At 38.2% G+C, this 26,528-nt stretch overlaps 1 protein-coding gene across 1 annotated transcript in view; it reads left to right on the forward strand.

Moving 5' to 3' along the window:
- Nucleotides 1–6,077: 6,077 nt before the first annotated feature.
- Nucleotides 6,078–26,528, forward strand: part of rasgrf2b (Ras protein-specific guanine nucleotide-releasing factor 2b) — a 36,170-nt gene continuing 15,719 nt past the window's right edge. Inside the window, exons 1-16 of the mRNA XM_015047874.1 lie at nt 6,078–6,095; nt 7,212–7,318; nt 8,772–8,919; nt 11,815–11,904; nt 11,979–12,115; nt 14,811–14,927; nt 15,055–15,134; nt 16,916–17,109; nt 17,219–17,328; nt 17,407–17,525; nt 19,809–19,969; nt 20,054–20,120; nt 20,529–20,665; nt 21,070–21,152; nt 22,673–22,921; nt 24,719–24,811. Of these exons, the coding sequence (XP_014903360.1) occupies nt 6,078–6,095; nt 7,212–7,318; nt 8,772–8,919; nt 11,815–11,904; nt 11,979–12,115; nt 14,811–14,927; nt 15,055–15,134; nt 16,916–17,109; nt 17,219–17,328; nt 17,407–17,525; nt 19,809–19,969; nt 20,054–20,120; nt 20,529–20,665; nt 21,070–21,152; nt 22,673–22,921; nt 24,719–24,811 (1,910 nt within the window). The remainder of the gene's footprint in view (nt 6,096–7,211; nt 7,319–8,771; nt 8,920–11,814; nt 11,905–11,978; nt 12,116–14,810; nt 14,928–15,054; nt 15,135–16,915; nt 17,110–17,218; nt 17,329–17,406; nt 17,526–19,808; nt 19,970–20,053; nt 20,121–20,528; nt 20,666–21,069; nt 21,153–22,672; nt 22,922–24,718; nt 24,812–26,528) is intronic.

Raw genomic sequence — 26,528 nt, forward strand, 5'->3', positions numbered from 1 at the left:
GTGTGTATAGTTGCTTGTGTTTTTTCTTTGCATTGCCCTGTGACTGACTTTGACCTGTCCAGAGTGTCTCTCTAAGTGACAGCCAAAGATAGGCCCTGCACAAAAAAGGCAGGTATAGACAATGGATGGATGGGTTCAAAACTAGTGAACAAAAATGTCTAAATTTACACATGCATTTTATAAACTAAGAATCCAAATAATGCTATAAAAGCTCTGTGGCAGTTTATCTAATGTGTTTATCTAATGTGTTTGTTGAATGTATTTGCGTACACACTGACATCTAATCACACCTTTAACACTCAGCGTTCAGATTTCTCTCTTATAAGCTGAACACAATCAAAACAGCAAAATGCTTCCTGCTTTTAGAGTCTGATTGAGAGAAGGGGGGGCAAAAAACAAGGCCCATCTGTGGTACCGTGGTACCAGACGGCGCAGTGGCATCATTGGTGCTTATTTTGGTCTCTAGTCATTTGTGGATCCCAACACTGATTCACTTATTCCTGCTACAGCATGACATCTCTGCATCCCTGAAGCCATGTTGTGCAAAAAAAAATTTCACCAAGTCCAAATTAATTTTTAAGCCTATATTTGGCGATAAAGAGAAAAGCATCTGAGCCCTGTCGAACAAAGAATGCTTTTTTTTGTCTCAGACCTTTTTCTCTCCTCTCACTTCAAGCAAATCAGAATTACTAATAGAACACTGCCTGTGAATAATAAGAAATTCTGCCATTCATTGTGCTTGTTTCTCTCTTTGGCACAACACACTCCTTTATGTCATTCTGTCACAGTCTTGTTGTTATATGACAGCCGCGAAGATTGGAGGGGAAAAAAGTAGTTTCATGTGGGTGTTAAATTGATTGTTTGTAACATGAAAAAAGAAGGAGCAGGGAAGGTTCTCAAGCTATTTTTTTTAGCCTTCCCCTTTTCTCTCGTTCTTTATTAGTCTCAGTGAAATTTCCTACAGTGCAACGAAGCCTGGAGGGATGGAAGATATGTTTGAGCTGATGTGAACGGAAAAGAGCTGGTAGACCTGAAAGCAGCGACAGAGTCAGGAAGCAAAGCAAAAGGGTCCGATTAGGGTTCAGACCTCTCATTATATTTATGACATCCGCAGGAACAACCCAGCCTCTGCAGTTTCTCCCGCTGTCTAATGAGAACATGGTACAGTATGGCTGTATCCAGTACTGCAAAGCTTCGATGCTACAGTCTGATCCAGATGCAGCAACATTAATCTTTAATGATCGCCCCGGGGCTGTTGGGTCACTGCTTCTGCAAGAGTTGATGGCATATAAACTTAGGAATCTGATGCTCAAATTGATATAAAAAAAATGATTGGCAATAATATTAAAACAAAGTTAGTTTTACTGTAGATAAAATAACTTTAACTGAATTTAGGCCATAAAATGTAACAGAGGTGAGCTATTTTTTAAAAAAAAGGACATTCATGGTGCAGAAAGGTTTCTGTTTCTTCAGTAGAGAATCTACTTTGCTGGTAGGTATGCAGTGGACCTTTGGTATTTGCAGGGGTTAGAGATCACAAACGCTTACACAACAGTTCAAAGACCAAATACACATGCTGTTTTTATTTTAATTATGTAAAGCACTTTGAAATGCCTTGCTGCTGAAATGTGCTATACAAATAAAATTTGATTGATTGATACACCTTAATACTCATTCATGCTTCGTCTGACCACACAGAAGACTTTGTTGTGCTCAGACAACATTCAAGCAAAGGTCGGAGACACTGAGTCTAGACAAACAAGTGATGTATGGATTTAAGCACATGATGTGGAAAGTAAGCATGTGATAATTTTGTAAGATGCACATGTTGGAGAATGCCTGATGTTTGGTGTTCAGAGCCCTTTAAGAGGGAGGCAGTGCAGAGATCAAAGGAGGACGAGTTTTATTGGCTTATTCCCTCTGACCAGTCTCTAAATATTGGGCTTGCTGAATCTGTAAATTTGGATTGCTCCATAAAGATGTTTACTTTTTAAGTCTGGCTTACAGAGTCTTTATTAATACATCTCACAGAGACATATTATGGACAACTCCCAAATACACTTCATTACGTACAGTGGGAAGCAGTCTTATCTCCGCTCTTGGAACTACAGCCAATTGCTCCTGGCTGCTACTTTACTTCTAATCTCTTAAAAGGCAATATAAGTGCACTTTGTGTTTCACCCAAAATGTTTTAATTGTGCTTTTTTTGTTCAATAAATTGTGCTCAGTGTATTTTAATAACCTGAGAACACAGTTTTATATCGTAGTCAGTAAAACATTTGAAGGGGGTTTATTTTATTTTCACCATACCTACAAATACTATTAATTTCCTGGATATTGTTGAAATCATCAAATAAAACGTAAAAAATAACATTTTTGCAATGATTTATGATATTAATTTGTATGCTTTGGTGTTTAATGCATTAATTCAGCGCCGTTTTCTGTAGCACTTGCGATAATTCACAGATTTGGGTTGCTGGTTGTGTTAACCAAGTATTTTAATGGTGGCCCATTCAAACCACAAATCCAATGATTGCAAAGAGTTGCTGAAAGAGTTTTGTCAACAGAGAAAAGTAAATTCTGTCATTTTCATTTATTTAAAGCTGCCTCATCTGCAGAGCTGTGAAAAATGTCTTACCCTCCTACAGATTTCTTCTGGTTTACTTTTTTGTCTCACTTAAATATTTTTGGTTCACGAAAGAAATTTTAATGTCAAACTAAGATAACTTGAGCAAATACAAAAAGTGTCAAATGATGATTTATTTTATTAAGTTGAAAACTATCCAGGACAACCTTGCAGGGCTGTGAGTTTTCAAATAGGACAGAAAAAACATAAATAGAAACTTTTTGCTTGGCCTAGTCAAATTAAAGTGAAATGCTGTGGAAACAGACTGTTCCTGCTTGAATGCGACCAAATGCCTCCACAGTGATATAAGAGACTCTGCCAGGTTTCACAAAGGTTTGATGCTGCCTGAGCCAGTTATGAGGATCAGAGGGTCATTACCTTTTTACAGGGCCAGGCTGTTTTAAACAGCTTCATTACCATAATAAATCAAGTCATTGTGTGCATTTACTCCAACTGTAATGTTCTGATAGTAAAATCTGCTTGATGGTCTAAAACAATTACGTGTGACAAAAAAAAATCAAACACTAAGGAAATCTGCAAAGCAGAAAACTGTTTTTTTTTTTGTGGTACTATACCTGTAGGCTGGATAGTGAGTAGGAAAAAAAAAAGACAATTTCACAAGCAATCTGTTGCACATTTTCAAATGTCAGTGTGTTGGTGAAACAACCCATCAGCTGCCTAATGAGTCAGCATAGAGCCTTTTAGATGGGCAAAGTAAGCCCTGCCTATCACCATGCATCTTATTAGCAGGAGGGTTAATCCGTTGGAAGACTGAACATTTCTTTTTAGTCTTCTCTCGGCAGCTGGAGGGAGTTTTCACACCTGGAGGAAAGTGGATTAACGACCATTAATATTTGGCGCAGAAGTGCAAAAACATAAAAATCTGCAAGGATGCAACTTACAACCAACAAGCAGGACCTAAAATTGAAACATAAATAAATAAATACTACCTTATTCCAGGATTTCTTTTGTTTTAACATTTTGCCACCTTACAACTGCAGACTTAAAAAAAAAGAAAAAAAAAAAGAAAAGCAAATATCCATCATCATGCCAATTAAAATCCACTCCACATCCTTTGGTTTAAGAGTTTTTCTGCTGTGGACAAAAAGCATTTGAGACCTTGACTTTTGTATATTTTACCAAATACCAGGAAAGAGATCATATTACATGAGAATATATAATACTATATTTTAAGCTTCATTGTCAGCACTAGTCTGAAATGTGTTGTGCATCACAGCACTATCATATGCAAACATACAGACAGAAACAAAATTAATCAAATTACACATCATAAAATGAGTAGATGATGTAATGTTGCAGGTAATGTTCCACGTTTAGCTTCAGGATTGACTGAAGAAAAGAAGCATTCCTCAGTTTAACCTTAATAAACTTTGGGGCCCTGTATCTTCAACATGACAGAGGGTCACAGTCTGAATTATCCAGAGCGCTGTCGGGGTTACAGGTGATATTATAGGCTTAACTAAATATATCAGGAAGATTCATAAAGTTAAGAGATTCACAATGTTAGAGCAAGTTTTTATTTGATGAAGCAGTTTAGATTTTTAGCAGTGAACAACAACAACAATGCAAACTGCTCATTATCACTGAGGTATAAAACAAAAGAAGACATTTTTCACTTGCTCTGAAAGACCTCAGGCGTCAAATGAAATATGTTTTATCTCTTTACAAACCTCTTCAATGTGGATTTTTATAGACACCAGATATATCACGACTCCTAAGTTTTTATAGAATAGCACCTGATTGAGCATCCTATGAAAATGATGTATGGTGTCCTTTAAAATGCCATCTACTCTGCACACACTGGACTCTGCTTAGATGACCTGCAGATGCATCGGTGAGACTCCAGTGATCTTTCCAGCAGCTCTCACTGTCCTGATGTGATTGTGCCTCACTGTGGCTGTGCTGATGCCAAACCAGGATGTGATACAACATGTGAGAATCCCTTACTGCATTGATGTCTCAGTTGAATGCTGTTATGGCTGGGATGAAAACGCTCACATTTTTAAGTCTGTGAAGGAAGTGCTAACGTTGTAGTGGTTATTTCTTGACAGTCATGGTGTTTTTCTCATCAGTCCGGTGGATCCCCAAAAGCCTGGATTAATCGTGTTGAAATAACCAGCTAATTTAGTAATCAATTAATTGTTAACTGGAATATACAGACTCAAAAAAGAGGCTATGTGGCTGAAAGAAAAACACACAAAGCAGTAATTAACAGTTTAAGGTAAAAAGTGTAATTTTTTAAAAAATGATTTCAATGTAAAAAAGATGTGCCATTTTTTATGAACTTAAGCAATGAATTGGAACAATCGATAGATTTATCGATTACTAAAATAACCATTTGTTGCAGCTCTATTTGGAAGTAATTCTCCCATTTTTTTTTTTTGCTCTCTTTGTACATTTGGCAGTAAAACTCTCTCACAGGCCTCTGCCGCGATGCTTGACAGTGTATTCTCTGTTCTTAATTTTAAGAGTCTCTGAACTTTCCCCATGTAATTGTGGCCAAATAACTCGATCTTTGTTTTGCCTGTGAAACTCTGTTTTTTCCCAGAAGGCACTTGGCTCGTCCATGTGGAAATCTGCAAGTTTCACTCCCGTTTGATGGCATTGATTTTGGAGAAGTAAATAATTTTCTTGTTGTCAACCTTTTGGCCAATTTATGTAAATCTCTCCTCACTGTCTACAGTGACACTGGTCTTCCACTGTTTGAAACCTGGACACAGTTGGATAAATGATCTCAAACATACGGTAATTAGTTTTGGAACGCAGAATAACATTAATTTTTCTGGAATGAGCTTTGTAAAGCACCAACACCAAAATCTATTTGTGAACTGCACTTCTGTCAGATTGTCCCAGAACAGCTGTGGCTACATCAGTGTGTGAATGTGTGAGTAACTGATGCTCTGGACTAGATGAAGCGCTTTACAAGTACAGGCCATTTAACAATAAGAAGCTCCTCAAAGCTGATAAATGTATGTTAAACATTTGACCAGAACTATATTATCAAAGCAGCAAGGCGATTAATTATCAAATACATTTTTTATCTTCATGTAGATGATGTAAAGCTAAGCAGCTCTGACTGAGAACCATCTGTAAAATCTGCATTTGCAAAAATCTTTCATTTTTTATTTGAAGATATTTTTTTGCTAACGTCTAAACTTACAGGATGGATCATTGGAAGCCCTCATGAATGGCAGCACCAAGCAGCAGAAAATGGAAGTGTAAAACGGCCAAACCGTCAAACGTTGCGTTGCCATGGAAATGTTTTCTTGTTAGGTGGTGACACAGTTTAGGAATATGTACTTGGTTAAGATTCATTACGTAACTGTGGCCCTCGACTTTTTCTGTCTCTCTCCCCATCGGAGCTTAGATTGTTGTTGATATAGTGACACGCAGCCGGGTGGCGAATTGAAGTGACAGATACATAATAAGCATGACGGGGACGATGGAGGTGCAGATAAAGACGGAGGAGGGTCTCTTAAATGTTCACGTTTCAATAAACTCTCCTCAGTTCCCGGCCCTTCCCCACTGCAGGGGCTGAAGCCCGTCTACAAACCTACAGGGCGACCGTCTCCTCTCTCAACTCTTTTTGGTTCACTGAGTCCTCCCTCTCAGAAAGAAACATAAAGAGATGAAAGGATGAAGGGAGATGGAGTAGGAGGAAGAGGAGGAGTGGGTTTCGACAACAAGAGGAGCGAGGATGCTGGCTGAGCGGGGCAGAGGAGGTGGAGTGGGAAGATAGGTGAACTGCAACTGGAGAGGGAGGAGGAAATAGATGGATGGATGAAGTGAGCAGGAGAGGAGGACAGAAAGTCCATGCAGAGTTCAGTCTTCTCTGAGTTCAGTTTTCCTTGACTAAAAATAGCAGCTCTTCTGGTAACCCACTGCCCCAGGACAACACCATTTGAATAAAAGCCTCTATCACTTCACACAGCGCTCATGTACATGCGTGTGTGTTCTACTGTAGCTGTGCGTTTTTCTGTACTTGCTTGTGGTGGCATGTGCCTGTGTGTGGGAGAGTTTTTTTTTTAAGAGAAATTCACACAGATATTCGTATTGATAAAAACAGACAAGGAGGGAAGAGACCAGCAGAGAACAGGCTAATTGATGGTGATGATAATGGGCTGGTGGAGAGGGGAAGCGCAGGCGACACTCCATGTTTTATTTCAGTGAGCAAATGGCTGTGTTGAGCCACCAGTCCTACCTCAGCCTGTCTTTCTGTCTGTCTTTTAGGGCTGCATATGGAGGTTGTTGTCGGGTAAATTAAAAAAGCATTTCAGTTGACTCAGAATGGTGTCCAGGAACAGAAGTCTTAATCTAGAAATCCATACCTTTGACTTTCTCTGTTTTTGTTTATTTGACAAGATTAGTTCTTTCAAGGTGATGAAATCTACTGCAATAAAACTTAATGCAACAGGAGAACTATATCATTGGGATGCAAAGTCCAAACTTCTGACACTTTTACATTTCCACCAGTCAAACATTTATGTACATGAACCGGAACAACACGTTGTTATTTGTTGGAGCGTCACGTTTCTGATCAAGTCTCCTGTCTTTTTCCTCTTAGCATTACTTCCTGATTGTGTTTGGCCACGATGGACAGAAACCTCTGGAGCTGCGGACGGACGAGGAGTGCGAGTGTGATGAATGGGTGGAGGCCATCCAGCAGGCGAGGTACATCAAGCCATAACAAGTACTTTTGATGCAAATAAGCATTAAAGTTAAAGTTGTATTCTCTGACCATGGAAAGACAATATGTCGTTACATCAGGATTTGGTCAAATCTAACTTTAATTAGTAATCATGTCTAACTTTCTGAGTTCAGACACTTTTACCTCATATTTACTATTTCCTTAACTAAAGATTGAACTTTAAAGTTAAGATGCATTTCATTTTGTTTTACAAATGTTTTTCCTACAATTCTCAAAGGTTGTAGGAAATTTAGTGTAATTATGTCAAAGATTTGCAAGGTTTTGGACTGAGTATTTAAGAAACTGCTGATGTACTAAATGGATATTTTACACACAAGGATATTTGTTTTAGAGAATGTCTAAAAAAAGAGAAATTATCGGAAGAGTTGCCAGGAACACATTGTTGGTTGCAGTATGGTTCAAGATGTTAGAAACAATCAAATAAAAAACAGCTGTTATGGCAAAAGAACGTGGAATACCAACTTTGAACTGAAAATACCGGGAATCTTGAAGTGAATGGGCTATGGCAGCAGAAACCACACTGACTGCTGTCTCACCAGATCCTCTGGATTGAAAACATCTCTCCACATATGCAAGTCATGGGCTTTAAAACACTGAAATACCCTGAGACATGCTGACATTTTTAACTTATAAAAGCCGAGATAGTTTTCTGATCTGTGCCTTGTTGAACCCAGTATCTACTGTGGTTTTTAGAAACAGGTTCAGCTGTAGATCCTTCTGATCACAGAGCATCTCCACTGTCTCCTTGTCCAGCTGAGTTGGGATTTTTCCCAGAGAAGATACTCAATCCTATAAATATATCCACATAGTTTAGAAGTGGTTTATAATCCTTTCCATATTCTTGGGCAACAGCAGCTGCCCTGCAGTTATTGCTGATGTTTGTCCTCCTTGATATGAGCAACAAACAGCCATAAACCAGTGATAATGTGCTGTGACTAGTAGCAGCTGGTTGCCAATTTCCTCCTTAACATTACAGAATGTTTTTAATTTTTCATGCAGCTTTGTCTGTTAGTTTTGCTTTTACTGCATCGATGCCGCAGCTCTCACACACCAATTACACAAATATAAATTACTGCTTCAGAATCATTACAAATGTAATGATTCCGTACAAATGCAACTGAAATTTCTCAGAAAAAAAATAATAAAAATTGAGTCATTTGAGATTGAACTTGGACTTGGTGCAGGGGGAGGAGATGTGTGTTTGCTTTTTACTCTAAATGTTTCAGTACTTCTGGCACTTGATGAAGCTGAGATTATTTTTACTCTGCCAGTTTTAAAAAGTTTTAATTCACTGTTTGATCATTCCACATTAGAAAAAGTTTGGTTGGATAAATCAAAGCTCAAAATGATTAAGATATTCATTCTTATGAGTATGTAAGCTGCTTTTTATAATATAAAATGTTCTTTTTTTCACAGCTATTCTGACATAATTATTGAGCGAGAAGTGCTGATGCAGAAATACATCCACCTTGTGCAAATTGTGGAGACTGAGAAGGTGGCTGCCAATCAGCTCCGCACTCAGCTGGAGGACCAGGACACAGAAATCGAAAGACTTAAATCTGAGGTAGATAACACGCATTTATGACTGCAGACGCACATGGTTTTATTCAAAATAATTTAGTTTATTCTTTTTACTTTTTCACCCTCAGTTTTAAACATTTGTCGTTAGAAAACAATGTGTGCATATTTTAAAATTGCAACATCTAAATAAAGAGAATTAAAGGATTTTACAAATGGACTTGGACAGCTGATTTAGTGCTTTCCATTAAAACAACTTCTTCAGTCAACGGTTTATTGGATGGCCTTATGTCTCTGCTCTTATTGCACTTCTGACCCTCAAGGCATGTTTCTGCTGCAGGAGAGCGATACAAATCATTTTCAATGGAAATCCGGGACCAATAATATTAAAAGGAGTTTGAAACACCAAGTACTTTACAGCGCTGCAACATTACGAAGCCGTGCAGATAAAATCGTGGGATAAAAACCTTAGAAGGCATTTCAACAGGACTCTTGCATAAACATTTTCCCTCTATTTCCCAGTCATATTCTATATTCTGTTACTCACCATCCTGCCCACACAGCATTGTGTTCCCATTTTAACAAATCACAAAGGGTGAAAGCAAAAAGAAAGCATTTGAATAAACCTATACAGTGTACATGTCAGTGTCGGTGTGTGTGCTGTGGGTTGTTTTCTATGTTTGTATTCTTGGCAGTGAGGGAGTGGGTGCACTCGGTCACTTCTGGGTGTAGGAGGCCCTCAATAAAGATGCCTGACTGGCGTCCTCACAGACAGCCCAGCTCATCGAGCGCGTCCTGTTTCTGTGCAGCCGTCGCTGCCCGATAAATCACACGTTTGCGTGAACGCATAAAACCCAACAGACCCTCACAACATTGTTAATCAAAATGATTCTCCTTTCTATTTTTCCCCACCACACAGATTAACAGGATGTAGTTAGCTGTGTGCATTAGATTGATGGCATCATTTTTGCTTTAGTAAACATAAGTGCTCCCACAGTGCTTTAAAAATTGCAGTGGAAAAGGTCCTGGTTGGCCAGAACCTGTAAGAGTATTGCTTTTGCCAATTTTAAACAGCTAAAACGTTACAAACAGTTGGCAGACAACAGATGAATAAAATGTGTTTAGGACATTGTAATGTTATTGTAATGATTCGGAAAGTCAAACAGAGGCAGACGCAGCCTCATTGTGAGCGATCATTGCAAAGACTGCGTTTACTCTGAGCGTCGTTGGTTATCTGTGAGGTTCCACCAAAAGGTCAGCAAACCTGAGCAAAACTTACAGGACATGTTGCTGTAAATTAGGTTTAGAAATTCTGGCTGAAACCCAACAGTGATGCTTTTTCTGTGTACAAAAAGGCAAAACAAACTATTTGAAAACAGATTAACTGTGGTAACACACCTGGCTAATGCCATGCACCAATCAGTCATAACTTTATAACCTCCTTTTTTAATAGATTGGTCCCCATTTAAGACATTAAAAAAAAGCTTTTTGTCAGTGAGAAGTGCATTAAATCAACAAGCAAAGGATAAACATGCACAGCCTTTTTAGATAACTAACCATCATTTATGGAGTTTACAACATCACCTCACTTTTATGACCCACTGGGATAAACATACTGTGCAGATTGACTAAACATGATTTAAATTACAGCAGATTTTATCAGATTTAATTCCTCTACAGTTAAACAGCCAAATCAAACTTTTTTTTTTTTTCACAAAACAAAAAGGAAGATTTTCAATTAGCTTCCTCACTTTTAATGATGCAAATGCACATCTGCCCCAGACAAAACCAGAAAGAACTCTAAAGTTGTTCCTAATGTTACAGCAAAATTGCATTCTGCTGCGAATGACGATTGTTCAAAGGGGGGATGCTGTTTGTTCAATGGTCCAGCTGGTAAACTCTCAATAAATCAAAGCTCTGCTGTTGTTTCCAATTTGGTCTCTGCTCATTTGTGTCAGTAATCGCTAGTCTGAACACCCGAGCTCGCGTGTGCAATCTTGTCTTTGAGAAGAAATGATGCACTCACTGCTGTAAATTTCTCTTTGAGCAACAAGTGTGCCACTTCCCCTTCTGTCTAATGTGTGTTGTTTTGGCGAGTCTTATTGCCAGGATTCAGGGTTGCTGGATGGTAATAAAACAATACTAATGAAAGTTTGCAGTAGAAAACATCTGCATGTTTAATGAAGCTGCTCATGAAAAAAGGATTAGAACTTAAGAGCAAATGTGCAGCTGGTTATTCACCACCACATAGTGGTGTATGTCTGTTTGTTTGTTTTCTTCTCTCTGTGTGTGTGTATTGCTCTGCATTTATGAATATTTAAACAAACTAGCCAGTGTTACACTCAGGACTTGGCAGTCTGGCTCTTCTTTGCTATAATTTGCATGATAACTCTGGCAAATGGGAAAATAAAGATGAAGTGCAGCTGAAAATGTGTTTGTTTTTTCACTCGAGCTCAACCACATATGTCAGAAGCAGATACTGTTAATTGGATTGAAAGTAGAAACAAACAGGTTAAATAATGTCACACTGGAGTGTATAAATCTGTGAAGAGTTTTGTTTTTTCTTACGTATTGCTGAAAATTTTGCTGTTCTTGTCCAAAATGTTAGCCAGAATGTGTTTACTGTTAACCAGAATGAGCTGTCCCCCATGTTTTTCCCCTGCTCTCTGCTCTGAATGAAGGCTTTCAGTGATGATGAAGTCTGATTGGTATCTGCTATAAACACACCAACGATTCTTTGAGCACACTCTGCACTAAAAATATTCAGGGAATCAGCTCGAAGCAAAAGTGGGGCATCCTAATTTTGTTAATTACATAATACTCTGAAATCCTATTTTAATAAATATCTCTGTTTATGAATAATGAAAGGGATTCGTTATGCATCTGCTGTGTTATGTGGCAATAATTTCTGAATCTGGACTGAAATCTCCTTTCTTAAAAGATTGTAGCTTTGAACAAAACCAAGGAGCGGATGCGGCCTTATCACGTCTACCACGAGAACGAAGACCCAGACATCAAAAAGATCAAAAAGGTAAATATTATGACAATCACTTTTATTTCTTATTTCTCATATGTGTATTTACCTTGAACCTTTTCCTTCCACAGGTTCAGAGTTTCATGCGAGGCTGGCTGTGTCGCAGGAAGTGGAAAATTATTGTCCAGGACTACATTTGCTCTCCGCATGCTGAGAGCATGAGGAAGAGGAACCAGATCGTCTTCAATATGGTGGAGGCAGAGACAGAGTATGTAAATACATTATGCCTCGAGCAACATCACAATCTGCATCTAAATGGTCATGGTTATCTTCCTATGGAAATAGTCTGATAACAGTTTGGTGGCTCTGTAAATGTAATTTTACTTTAGATTTAATTTTACACATTTGAATTATCCAAATTAGCAGAAGGAGTGCAGCAGAGAGATCACAGAGTTCTCAAGGTGGTTATTAATTTTGGTTAATGTTGTAAAATAATATCTGAGATCAAGACTTTCTACCTGGAGAGCTCTTTATTAAAGAAAGAAAAGAGAAAGAAGAAAAAAATCATGTTTGAATTTTAACAATATTGAGAACACAATTAAAGATTAAAAGAAAGAACTTCTGGTTGGTCATGCAACATTTTGCATGAGAAACTTTAGCATCACGTATCATTTACATATTTTACGGCTTCATTGTTTAAAATTGTTCAGTGGTATATTATTCATTTTTATCCATGGTTGAACATACGTTTTGCACTAAGATAGTGCAGATGAAGCTCTATGAATGATCCCTCATGATATCTAGGATGACAACTGACTGGATTTTTATGGGCAATACTAAAACTGGACCTGACAAAATGCATCGGCTTCAGACTGTTAGATTGACCAGAAGGCATCCGTTCTCCATCTGCTCCTCTTCTTTTTATGACTCTCCCATCACTTTGAAACAAGTTAATTCTGAACTAATCACAACTTTAAAAATATGTCAAAATCATTTTCCGAAGAAAAAAAAAACCCCCAAACAAACAAAACAACTTAACTATTGTCCTGTTTCAAACATTTTTAATTCCACTAAACCATTAAAATGACGGCCATACATTTTAAATCCTTCCTGATCCAACGCTGACCTAAACATGTCAGTAGTTTCTGAACACCTCAGGCTTTCAGGAACCTGTTTCTATAACACAAAAACTAAATGCTGCTTCTCCTTGTTTAGTTCAGGTCATGAAAACAAAAAGTGTTGTAAGTCTCTGATGACCTGAGAAACACAGATTGAAAATGTGTTTACTGTAGGTTCAAGACCATTCAGTGCCTTATAAATCCATCTGCAAGACTTTAAAATGTATCGTTTTGCAAACTGGGAGCCAATGATTTCAGCTCTGCTATTTTATAATTCATTTTTCCAGTGTTGGTAAAGATTGTGGCAGCATCATTTTAAACAAACTGCAGTTGTTAATGTCAAGTTAACATGAGTTGACTTGCTTACGTCTGATGCCATACATTTTAACTGATGTAATACTTTATAATTATTGGCACTCGTGGTAAAGGTTTGTAACAAGCTTTCTGATTCATTATTTTGTTATAGAGATTTGTTGAAAGTTTATTTGTAACACACCTGTGGTGGAAAAATAAACCATGGGTCCCTGTAGAGCCAGGTGTCTTGAAGACAATCAAGTTATAGCAATATTACTGTAGAATATTGTGATCGCAATACTAGTTACAATTTATCGTTTTCCAGCTTATCCAGTTGAGCATCTTTAGTCTAAAAATATCAAATGTAATTTTAAAAGTAAGAATAAAACTTTTGAGACAAAACTGAGAGCTCTTGTTGGAGCTGGTCAAGTTCATTTTAAATTATATGTTTATGTTTCTCTTCTGCCATGTTTAAAAGCTAAGCTTATTAAAGTTACATTTATGCAAACCAATGTAAATGATGACATCCAGTTGTTTTTTGTTCCAGAGTTTAAAGTTTTACATTGTGCACTACAATCCTGTTAAAATCTTACAGTAAACTGCTGCCTATCACAATACCACCCCTGGGTGTTGCACTTACACTATGATTTTTATTGACAGTCTGCAAAGGTTCTTTGGAAACATGGGTGGTTTCTGTGCGTTCACCATCTGTGTTAGGCTCATGTTGAAGGAAGGCACCATTAAAATTCATCAATTCATCAGCAGGTAGAAATGATCCAGATGACAGGAGTTGTCTGAACGTAGCACAGGGTGCATATCTTAGCATTTGCAGTAAGAAGGAGCGATGCACACAAAAGCAAAAATCTGTTTTTCACTGATTACAGCAAGACTCTGAACCCTGAATCAGTTTGCACTGCACAATTGTAAAAGCAGATCTTAAACCACGTAACCCTTTCTTCTCCTTAACTGTGGCGCAATCAGAAATCAATCAATTAATCGCATGATAAATTAAAATGAGCTTCATAATTTCCATTCTGATGTATTTTTGAAGGGTTATTTTGTTTACAGATACATCATAATCCATTTTATTTATGATTTCTGTTGTCTGTGGTTTTCCATTTCCATTTTAATTATTCTTTTTATTGTATTTTATTTGGGATATTTAAAATGTTTTCCAGTTGCATTGTGGACAATTCATTACAGCAGAGAATGCAACATATAATTGCAAAATTTGTTATTACGGCAGGCTATGGTGGTTAATGTATTTTGTATTCAAATTTCAACCTACAAAAACCCACAACCTTCTTCAGTCCCAGGCCATTTGCACAATTTGGAGGTGTGTGTGCATTACCACATCTAGGAGCCCTATTCTACAGGATGCACATCGCATGCCTCTCTTTATTTGCATTATGGCTTGTGATACCACTATATTAGGATATCTTGTAGAACAACCTTTCATTTTTTTTTTACTTGTGTGTGTGTGTGTGTGTGTGTGTGTGTGTGTGTGTGTGTGTGTGTGTGTGTGTGTGTGTGTGTGTGTGTGTGTGACAGGTATGTCCACCAGCTCTACATCCTGGTCAACTGTTTCCTCAGACCTCTGAGAATGGCCGCCAGCTCAAAGAAACCTCCCATCAGCCATGATGATGTGAGCAGCATCTTCCTCAACAGGTGTGTTGGTGTATGTTTCAACTTGTCTTTTTACTACTTTTAAAAAATAAAACCAAAATCTCTTCTCTGCTCTTCTATAAATCTCCCTAAAGTCGTCACTATTAATGCGTTTTCAATATGTTCCCAGTGAGACCATTATGTTCCTCCATGAGATTTTCCATCAAGGCTTGAAAGCGAGGATCGCCAACTGGCCAACTCTGGTGCTGGGTGAGCTGTCACTCGCCTTCACACACAAACACAATCCATAACCGAGCTCGCTGAAGGCATGAAGGTCGGCTTTTTAGCGATTCTCCGCTTCAATATTTCCTCTTCAGACCAGACGTCACTGTTAATGTCACTTAGTCCTATTCACAAAAACCCCGATGTTCCTATCTCAGTCTGCACTGAGCAGACTCATTGTCTTCACAGACAATAACCATCCAGACCAGAAGCTTCTCACCGTCTCACCCCCTAAAAAAAGACCCCTGAGCGGATAAGCATCACCCTGGAGACAGGCGGCTGACAGATGTGGCAGCAAATTACTGGTGACAAATTATAACACAGAGGAGAGCGCTGATTAAACTTGTCGACCTGATGTGGCTCTTCTTTTCAAGCGGAATCTGGATGTAGACATTTCATCACCGACGTCTTTCATATCGATTACTGTTGTAGAAAACATGTTTGAGATCCCCTCATTATGCAGCCGGTCCTTTTTTTCCACCAAAAAGAACTGTGCAGTTTTTATTTTTCATATATTTATTTTTTCCCCTTCTCAGGTCATAAATACATTTTAAGAAGGCCAAACATGTTTCAGATTGTGGTTACTTTTTTCTTTTTTTTAAATTAAATAGACTTTATTAAGAATTGAAGGGGCTGAATGTCTCATCTCTTTTGATCTGCCAATACTGATTTTAGCCAATTTCTGCTTCAATTTAGTAAAAAGCTCATTTTTGTGAGCAAGTGTTAATTATTTATTTCAGGAAAAAAATGTGATGTCACACCCTTTGTTTGAGAGAGGCTTCACAGTTATTTTAAAACAAAGAGAAAATGGTAAGAGATTTTAATCATAAACAATCTTTAGCAAATTATAAAAGCAGTTACCATCTTGTGCGGCTAACATTTCTAACGCAGTGTGTATATTCTAGAAAATGCATATGTTTACCATAACGTTTAGATTTGCAAAGGGTTAATAACATAACAAAATGTAATATTTTCCGTGGCAGACATTGACTGAAAGCTCAAAGTATAGAAAAAAGCAACTTTGCTTTAATACATGTAGTCTTCCTGTTATCTGCTGAAAGTCTTGCTCTCTCTTACCTTCATGGAGCCTGAATGAAACCCTTAGAAAATTAAATGGCTTGTGAAACTATTCAACTTTACACATGGAGGACACACTGTTGTTAGCTTGACCAGGGAATGGTTAGTCCAGCATGCTCACCATTTAGGAGAAAAAAATTATTTTTGGACTTTTCAACTCTCCAATCATTGGTCAGGGCTGGTTAAGGTGAAAAGTATGAATTTCTAATCACCCGACAATTTCTCAGTGCATCGTTAAGCTTCATAAATTATGTACTGCATGTACTCTAGTAAGGACATTAAAATTTCAGTATATCTAATAAAACATTTGGACTCTGCTGCTTCTGCTGAAGAAATACCCCGGGGACATTTTCTTCTTCTCGCAGTCTGATTTATCATTTTATAGCTGAATTAAGTAAAAATAATGCTTCGAAATATTTTTGCTTTCATGTTTCTAGTTTCACGTCAAGTGATTTCTAGACTGAGTACACAAACGTTAAACACTGAAGAAAATTAACAGTAATTAATTCTATGTGAAACATGAATCCTTGCAACAAACAGTCATTGGATAGAAAAGTGCAACTGAATAAATATTTATAAATATACGAATATACTGACAGAGAGACAGATAATGTCCTAAAAAAAACAATGGATTTGTGTTGGTCACAATTACTGACTGCATGTGCATTTATATCATATGTTTATACCTCCAGCTGACCTGTTTGACATCCTGCTGCCCATGCTGAACATCTACCAGGAGTTTGTGCGTAACCATCAGTACAGCCTTCAGGTTTTGGCCAACTGTAAGCAGAACAGAGACTTCGACAAACTGCTGAAACAGTACGAGTCCAACGCTGCCTGTGAAGGAAGGATGCTTGAGACTTTTCTCACATACCCGATGTTCCAGGTAGACCTCTGCCACACTCTGACGCTCGGAAACAAACTTTTGCACGACTGAATTAGATGTATATATCCACTCCACTTTGCTTTTCCATAATGCTCTTTCCTCCATAAAGATCCCCCGTTACATCATAACACTACACGAACTCCTGGCCCACACACCTCATGAGCATGTGGAGCGCAAGAGTCTTGAGTTTGCCAAGTCCAAATTAGAGGAATTATCTAGGTAGGTGCTGAAATACTCAACATTTTTCTATTCGCTCTGATTATAAAAACTGAAATAACTTGATTATTGTGTGTCCAGAGTGATGCACGATGAGGTTAGCGACACAGAAAACATCCGGAAGAATCTGGCCATTGAGAGGATGATTGTTGAAGGCTGCGACATCCTGCTGGACACCAGCCAGACCTTCGTCAGGCAGGGTGAGTCTTCATCAGTGCACAGCAATGCTCTTTAGCGGTTTGATTCAGAAAACTCCTTGTTTGCTGTGATTTATGCTGTTTCATTAAAATAGTGCGATAGCAGCAGCATGTATTGGGCTCTTGTCCCAGTAGTGTAACATCTGTATGCCTCACATGCTGGACAACTGTCAGCTGCAGCCAGAGGATCTCCTACAGACACCAAAAGTGATTTTTTTAAAACCTCATCAAGACATTGGGATGATGTCTCATGCACATAACTGACCACTCACTATTTTGACTGGCAGATGCTTCGGTAACTGACTAGTATTGGTATTGCTCCAGGAGCAATAGTGCCACTATATACTTTAGGAGCCTCAGGTTCTCCTCTTTCCCTTTGCAGATGATGTGATTCTGTCAAAATCTGGATTTTGATGTTTGGTTTTCCCTCCTGGGTCTGTTGCCCCACATCTGATTGCAACTGAACACGTGCATGATTTCACCATAGGTTCTGCCTGGTCTAACAAAGTAAAACCACTCAATTACTTTTATTACTCCACATACCTCTGCACACCTTAAGCAACAAGTAGTTATTATAAAAACACAATCTTTCAAAACTGAATTATGTTGAGGAGTTATTGAGTTACATTAATTCAATATGGACTCTGGTGTTCATTCTGGATGCTCTAATTCAAAGTGTAGAAACCTAATAACGGCATCCCACTGTTTCATAACATAAATTATCAAATTGGTAAAATTAGATAAGATTTTCTCATTTAGCAGCGGCAATGAAACTACTTGTCTGATGTGCTGTGAAAAACAGCCGCAGCCCCTTGTGGCATTTACAGAGAAGCTTTGTGGGCATCCTGTGGTGTTTGGCTCTTGGAAAATAGCAGCAGGTGACTGTGGGCTGCAGGATTTTCCCTTTGATGATTGGGTTTTCCAGTTGATCCTACAGATTAGGATCTTATGCTTGTTGAGCCGTCTCTACCGTGTGGTGAAACACACAGTCTTGTTGAGGAGGGACAACGTCATCTGGGAGTGGTGCCGCCTTGAAATAGGTGATGGATGCCAGGAACCAAGATTTCTCAGCAGAACAATGTGTTTTAACCAAATAGTCGATGTAATTTACCTGTCAGTGGTTTTATTGTTAAGTCGGTTGGCTGGGAGAGATCTACAAGTCTTTAAAGACATGTTAAACTGTCCTAGGAAATCAGGCTGAGTTTTTCCCTCTGTAGCTGACTCATCAGAAGCGGCTTGTTTTTTTCTAATTTGGATCAAGTTTCTAATCCGTAAAAAAAAAATAAAAAAATCTTTAAACACTGAAAGGCATTCAGGAAAGATGGTTTCCACTTAATCTAGAGAAGTGTGGAATTTGGTTTTAGCATCCATCCATCCATCCATCCATCCATCCATCCATCCATCCATCCATCCATCCATCCATCCATCCATCCATCCGTTAACTTTTATGTTACAGTTTTTCTGTCACTTTGTGCAAGTCTTACATGTATGTTTGACATTTGTACAACATCTTGTACATTTTTCAAAACAACTAGAACAAAATGGATAGTTCCTTCCTCAAAAGCAAGTATTCATGTCAATGAAAGTCAGATCTTAGTGACGTACCCTAAAACTTCTCAAGACAGCACTTTATAGACTTTGCATAGCTATTTGAAATCTGCATTTACAAGTTACATGCTAAAGTATTTAGTGAAGTAAATAAGTACAAGGCACTAAACACATATAATTAGCAGTTTTAATTAGTTCACAGCTTTGTGCAAAAGAAAAGCATAAACTTATTTAACAACAAACACAAGAAACAACCGTTGGACTAAACTGTGCACAGCTGTAAACAATATTATCAGTGAAAACCAAATTTTTCCTGACAGAAATTGTTCAGTTTTGGGAAGGAAAGAATGATAAAGAAAAAGTTGGCAGATTTTGACAACTATTAAAAAAAAAAAAAATTATGTAATGACACATGCATGCGATGACTTTTATAGGGAATGACAAATTAGCATTCATTCATAGCTATTGTTCATTTTGACTGACATAAGAATATAACACTATCATAAAGCAGCAGAGCATTGTGTGGAAGCAATTGGTGCATGTCTAAAAGCATCTGCAAGTTTGTTGGAAGAATGAGAAGCTGCTGCTGTGACGCTCAAAGAAATGTTGTGGAGGCTCAACTAACAATCGCAGGAATTTTAATTCTAATCACATAAATGGATCAAATCAGAGTGTGTGTCTTCTCTTCAGTCAGTTTAATGATGCGTAATATAATCCTATGCCCCTCCTGCTCCACAGGCTCTCTGATCCAGCTGCCGTCAGTGGAGCGAGGGAAACTCAGCAAGGTCCGACTCGGCTCCCTTTCCCTGAAGAAAGAGGGAGAGCGACAGTGTTTCCTTTTCACAAAGCACTTTCTAGTCTGCACTCGCAGCTCTGGTGGAAAACTGCACCTCCTGAAGGTGACATCACTGTTACACTGTGTTCTGCAACAATACACAAGTAGGAAAAAGAATCTAGAATATTTTTTTTTCTTCCTCTAACAGCAAGGTGGAGTTTTGTCCCTTATTGACTGCACACTCATAGAGGAACCAGATGCTGCTGATGACGAATGTAAGAACAGTGTTTCCTTCTCTTCTCTTCAATACCTCCTACGTATCGGGTTATTCAGACTCTTCATCTTTTTTTGAAGGTTAATTAGATGTCAAACAATAATTAATTTTCTTTAAATATCAGACGTTCACCCTTTAAATATCATGGTATGATCTTTTAACATTACAGAACTGTAACTCCTTTATGTGAAAATTCATTTTGCGTCTAGGATTGGTAATTATACACATAAATACAAAGAGTGAGGCATTCGTGTGGATTCTGACGGTCCATTTTACCTTTAATCCTCAGCAATGCACAGACGAAGGTTTGCCTAATTAACCTTCAGTGCTGCTGTTTTCCTCATAAATATTTAGGAGCTTATCCATCTAGGTGTGTAAAAAACGCTGATTGTTTTCCCCCATATTGCAGCTAAAACGGCTGGTCAGGTGTTTGGTCAGCTGGACTTTAAGTTGGTGGTGGAGCCGTCAGACTCGACTTCATTTACTGTGGTGCTGCTGGCGCCGTCGCGGCAGGAAAAGGCTGCATGGACCAGTGATATTAGCCAGGTAATACACCAACACAGATCCATACAAACACATAATAACAAGAACACCTCCAAACAGCAAGAGCATGTCTCCGCTGGGCATTGAGGGGGCTTAGTGATGAGTAAACAGAGTGTGGTGCCGTTCCCCTGGGCTCGCTGCCTCTGTGCTTCGCAAACAAGGTAACAGTGTACAAGCATGTCACAGTGGATTAATTCTTGTCACATAGAATACAATGACGGGTTTATGAATTGTTTTCTTGTCTTGACATATTCTTATTAATCCTACCTTTGTAATAATTTAAAGCAGGAAAACGATAAAACCAGGTCGCTTTGGGATGTTTTCTCTTGCTCTCTCCACCAGTTGTCTGTATAATGTTTAGAAAATATTTTGTCTTTGGTTAATTGTGGCTCTCTGTGTGTTTACAGTGCATCGATAATATCCGCTGTAATGGCCTGATGACTAGTGTGTTTGAGGAAAACTCTATAGTCTCTGTGCCTCATATGATCAAGTAAGTGTCTTTGTGTGAAGAAAAGCACACATATCTTCATGCTATGCACCTAGAGCAAGCTGCATGTTCAAAGTGAAGTGCTATGGAGAGAAATTAGTTTCAAAATTGACACAAGTTTGGATTTTAAGTAGGCATGGGCCAGTTTGTGATATCTCTTGAGTGCCGATGTCCTGCAACTTTTGCATTCATCCTCGTTCAAAATCACCTGAATCAAAAGGCTTATTTACTTCTGCTATTTTGCAAAAGCCTGATCATTAACAATTTATTTGATTCAGGTGTGTTAGAGCACTGATGCCGCCAAAAGCTGCAGGGTATTTGAACTCGAGGACTGGAGTTGCTCACCTCTGAGCAAGAGCTACGTATTAAAAAGTAAAATGTCAGGCTGCTTCAGAATCTCCATTGGGCTGTACCTTTAGTAAAGCTTGGTTATTTTAATGAGAAATCCAACACTAAGAGTTTTATCTTAGTTTTTACTTTCTGATGCATACTCTGGTCCCCCCCTCTGCCACCCGTTGCTTAGCACAGCTTTTTTCCATTACACTTTTTTCTCACCAGTCAGTTAGTAGGAATATAAAATGAGTCTAAATGAGTCCATTATAAAGTTAATGCTGTTTTGAAAGTTGTGAGCATCCATGTCTGTTAAAAAGCTGACGAAACCCATGCTGTCAGCCTGACTAATTTAACATCCTGCCTTCATGCACAATTTCCATGTACAAACTTTAAACTCTTCAAGAAAATAAGGAAGAAAGAGTTACTCTGTGGAGTAAAGGAGGGCATTTTGTGCAATAAACCCACTTTGTGGTTTTAAATTTGACCTTCTGCTGGTTGAAACCATTTATGGTGGCCCCATAGCCAAATGTAGCTAATGTGCACTGCGGACAAATAATAACAAAATTACTTCAAATCAAAGTGAGTACAAAACATCCCTTTGCAGAAGGCTTTCTTTTCTTCTCCCCCCAAAAAATGGAAACGCACCAAACCTTAGAAAAGGGACAAAAACAAAAACAGCTGCATCATCTTATATTTTCTTCTTTTAAATGTTTATGATAATATGTCAAATTTGTGCAACCACTGTCATTTTATCCAGGGATATGACATGAGAATCTCATGGCAGCCCATGCCTAGTTATAGAAATGAAAACCTCACTGAGATAAGACAGACGTGTCTGTTATCGTCTGCACTGATTTGCATGAAAATATGGACACTCAAAAAAGTATGTAACAATCATAATCACAATTATCAAGATGCTTCTACGTCTAAAACCTTTGTGACCATTTTGATACTAGATCCATGCTCCTGTGAAAAAGTAATTGCTTTAAGTCAAAGTTTTATGTCTTATGTTGGTTTCTTTTAATTTGTAGTTTTCATTTTAATTTCTCTCTTTATTGGCTTAACCTTATTTTTGATCAGTTGCATTTAATGCATTTTTCTTGCTGAGCTGCCCTGCAGTCACCCACATGCTGTTTTGTGTTTGTGTCCGTATGTGCGCGTGCGTGTGTGTGTGTGTGTGTGTCCATCAGATCCGATGTGCGCCTCCATAAAGATGATGTTGACATTTGCTTCAGCAAGACGCTCAACTCCTGCAAGGTCCCCCAGATCCGTTACGCGAGTGTGGAGCGGCTGCTGGAGCGGCTGACCGACCTGCGCTTCCTCTCTATAGACTTCCTGAACACCTTCCTGCACACGTACAGGATCTTCACCATGGCAACCGTGGTCATGGACAAACTGGCTGACATCTACAAGAAGCCCTTTTCCTCCATACCCATCAGGTCTTACAATTTACACATACAAATGTGCAGTCATGCCTTTGGTCATACAACACACATTTGCTGCAGGGATTGCGTAATGTTTCATTAGAATATAAGAATCAGGTTTTGACTTTACACATGACCAGCTTGAACAAGCAATGTTTGTATCTGATGGGCCAGCAGGACAGATGCCTCAACAAATTTTGTTTGGCATCAACATGAAAATCTGCTGTGTGTCACATGATGTTTCAATCTAAATCTCATTATATCTCTGGCTGCATCAGAGCAGGGTGTTTGTGCTCCACATCTCTGCTCAGCTCTGGGTTTTGACTGGAAAAGTTTGTGTTTTTTGTGCCAAAGGACATAGTAACTTAACTCGCCATGACTTGTGGCTGCGTTCACTGGATGAGAACAAGAGGGAAGCACTTGAGCATTAGAGGCACACAAGAAAGAGAGTTGCATGATTGCATTTTTTCTGTATTGTACAGAAAGCACGTTTTCCCTAAACCGTATCTTCTTTATTTTCTGGTAAGCTAGTCACATGGAGGAAGTGATGGTTATTTTAGAATTTGCTTTTGGCAGATAAGTGGTAGAGATGCACCATTCAGTGTGTTGTGTTTTATAAAGGTGAAGCCATCAAATCGCGCTTATTCAATTCTGATTTACCCGTAAGAGCAATTAAATATAATTATTAATCCATATTTTAAGTTAACCACTTACACTAGAAGTAAAATCAATGTTGCACTGATAGAGACGTGAATGTAAAACAGGTTAATTTTAAAAGATGGAAGGGTGGGTATTGTGCAAAATCGACTTATTGAGCTTTTTTATCATGCTATAATGTTATTCTCTAGTGGCAGATGTTGGCAAACACCTGATGGAGCTGCGAGTCTGCAGAGTTCATCATACAAACTACTTCTCAGTCCAATGCTAGATTGAAACTGATTTAAATGGCATCATGGAGAAGCATTACTGTGATGAAAGGTTAGGAGCTTCTTAAAGAGACGGAGGCAAAGTCAAACTAAGTCAAACTTCTTTTCAGATGTTACAACTGAAGGTAACATAGCAACTTTATTGTGGTATAAAATGGCTCTATGTTCCAGGAAAATACATAATTCTCCCTTTTGAAACAAACATAAGATGACAGTGATTGATCACTAATTCTCTAAAGGCACAGTAATTCTAGTAGATTTGGGAAAAGAAATGCAAGAAGGTAATAAGAATCTCTCTAAATCCTAACTGACCATGACCAAAAAAAAGGTTTATTTGATGTCAGAAAGTAAGAAAAGTTTCACTTTGAAAAATATAATATCTGGTTTTAACTGAAACAGATTCTCCAGAAAATGAATTGGGGGCGTCTTTGCCCAGTACAGTTAAACTGCTTTCATGGGTTGAAATCAGAAACTGCTTCCAACTCTTTCTTACAAGGGGAGAGATTTCTTCCCCTCATCTCATTCCTACAGGGACTGAGATGAAATATCTAAACACATAAATATGTATGTGATATGCCCATATATAAATATTTACACATTTAGAAGTAAAATGATGTGCCTTTTTGAGGTTGGGTTTCCTCCCATGTGATCATCTTAGGAGTCTGAATATTTCCTGTGCCCTGCTGTTCTCTGACTCACAGTGTCCGCTCCTTCCTCAGGCGCAACTTTCCTCCAAGAGAGATTAATTCATCGCTCTTCCAACATCATCCCTCTGACCATCTTCCATCTCTGTTGTGTCGCTTGGATTTCTGTCTCAATCCAACCGTTGCATCCCGACATTAAATCATTTTTTGTCATCCGTCTCTCTTATCCCCACATATTCCAGGGTGCAGCGCCACTCATTTGACCGTCTGTCCATATCATCCATCTGTCCTGACTACAGTCTGAAGATCAAGAAGATAGCCATGGATCAGTCCAAGTAACTTGGTCTTTTCTCTGTTGACTCCGCTGCACTTTCTCCTGTCTGCTTCTTCTCTCTGGTCATGGTCTGATACTGAACTAATGCATGGCTCCAGCTTTTACTGATCCTGACTGAGAATTTATCCGAATGACTTACTGGGATTGTAACTCTCCATCTGCCTCTGACATTATAATGAATCATAGCAATAAGGAAATGAAGGGAAATCTGAGTATATTTTAATGTGTAAAGTCTGCATTAATCCAAAAGCATGTTTTCTCAATGGAATATTACTTTCTTTAGATGTTTTCTTTCCAACAAATCGTTAAATCAGTAAGATATTAATCACCTTAAGTTTGCATTCTCTTACTCTGCTTGTTGCTCTTCAGCTTATCATTACGTCTTCATGTTCTTCATGCATCTTCCCCCCTCCAGCTTTTCATTTCTTTTTAAGATGCATCTTGTTCTGTTTTGGATCGGCCAGAGGTTCCCACACAAACAGAAGATGCCTGTGTTTGCCTTTGCATGATTACTCTACCTATAAACCAATTTTGACTCGTCTCCCTGAACTGCAATAACCAAATGTTTTATTTTCCATTTGATAAAAGCTTTCATGTTTCTGGCACAGAATCAAACACCAAACCTGTGGTGACTCTCAGACCTAAGGAAGATTTTTATATCTATCTGTCGAAAACACATGTCACGGATTGACTCTAATAGGTTCATGGCCTTAAATATTAGAAGATATCCATATTTTCTGATCTATAATAGTTTTACATGAAGATTTTGCATTGTTTTCATTGGTAAACAAACATAAACTACAGTTACTCTCTGCTATTATTGCTCACAGTTGCATTTATATTTATGAGATTAGAAATTACGCACTAAGCACCAGAATGATAATATTTTGACTTTTCACATTATTGTTATCCAGCATCCATCAACAAATTACTTGGTATTACAGTAGTAGAACAATTAAATGTTCATGAGACGACAATATGGCTGGTTAGTATTTGATAAAATTAACATTAAACAGTTTAAATAAAGCAAAAGTTTATTTTTGTATTTACAAAAAGTCAAGAAGATTATTACATCACTATTCACTGACAGCGGACTTTGTAACAATCAAACAATGTTTAAACTTAAAGTAGTCTGACAGATCTGATAGAAGGTAAAGAAAAAATCCAACACAAACCCAATAACTAGTTATGCTGCCTTTTCCAGCAAAAACTCCCACCATGCATGTGTGAAAACATGTAAGAGTCTTGATCATCACAGTGACGGTATTCTCTTCTTTGGACAATCTTTAAATTCAGCAACACTGGAGAATTTTTGAACAGATAGAAGAGGCCTGCTTGAAGTCACAATATAGCGCCTGAGTTGGGTAATGAGTCCAGGTTTTGACTAGGCCACTCCAGGTCTCTATCTCTTCCTATTCACTTCCATACCAACTTGAAAATACGGCTAAATCGGCACAGAAATGGTTCATCAAACACAAAATCAATGCCTTCCAGGGCCAGCTTGGTCCCCATGCATAAATCCTCTAAAAGATGAATGGAAAGCCTGAGAGAAAACTCTAGTCTAGATGATCTGGAGAGACTTTGCAAAGCAGAATGTCCAAATTCTCTTTGTGCTCCAATTTCATAAATGTTATAGCCTCCTGACTACCAGGAAAAGAAATATTGTCCAATCACCATTTTTTTAAATCCCACAGTCTTTGTAAGGTAATAAAAGGTTT

Source organism: Poecilia latipinna, unplaced genomic scaffold (assembly GCF_001443285.1).
Source record: "Poecilia latipinna isolate Pla-1442-1.1 unplaced genomic scaffold, P_latipinna-1.0 Scaffold846, whole genome shotgun sequence".
Classification (NCBI taxonomy): Eukaryota; Metazoa; Chordata; class Actinopteri; order Cyprinodontiformes; family Poeciliidae; genus Poecilia; species Poecilia latipinna.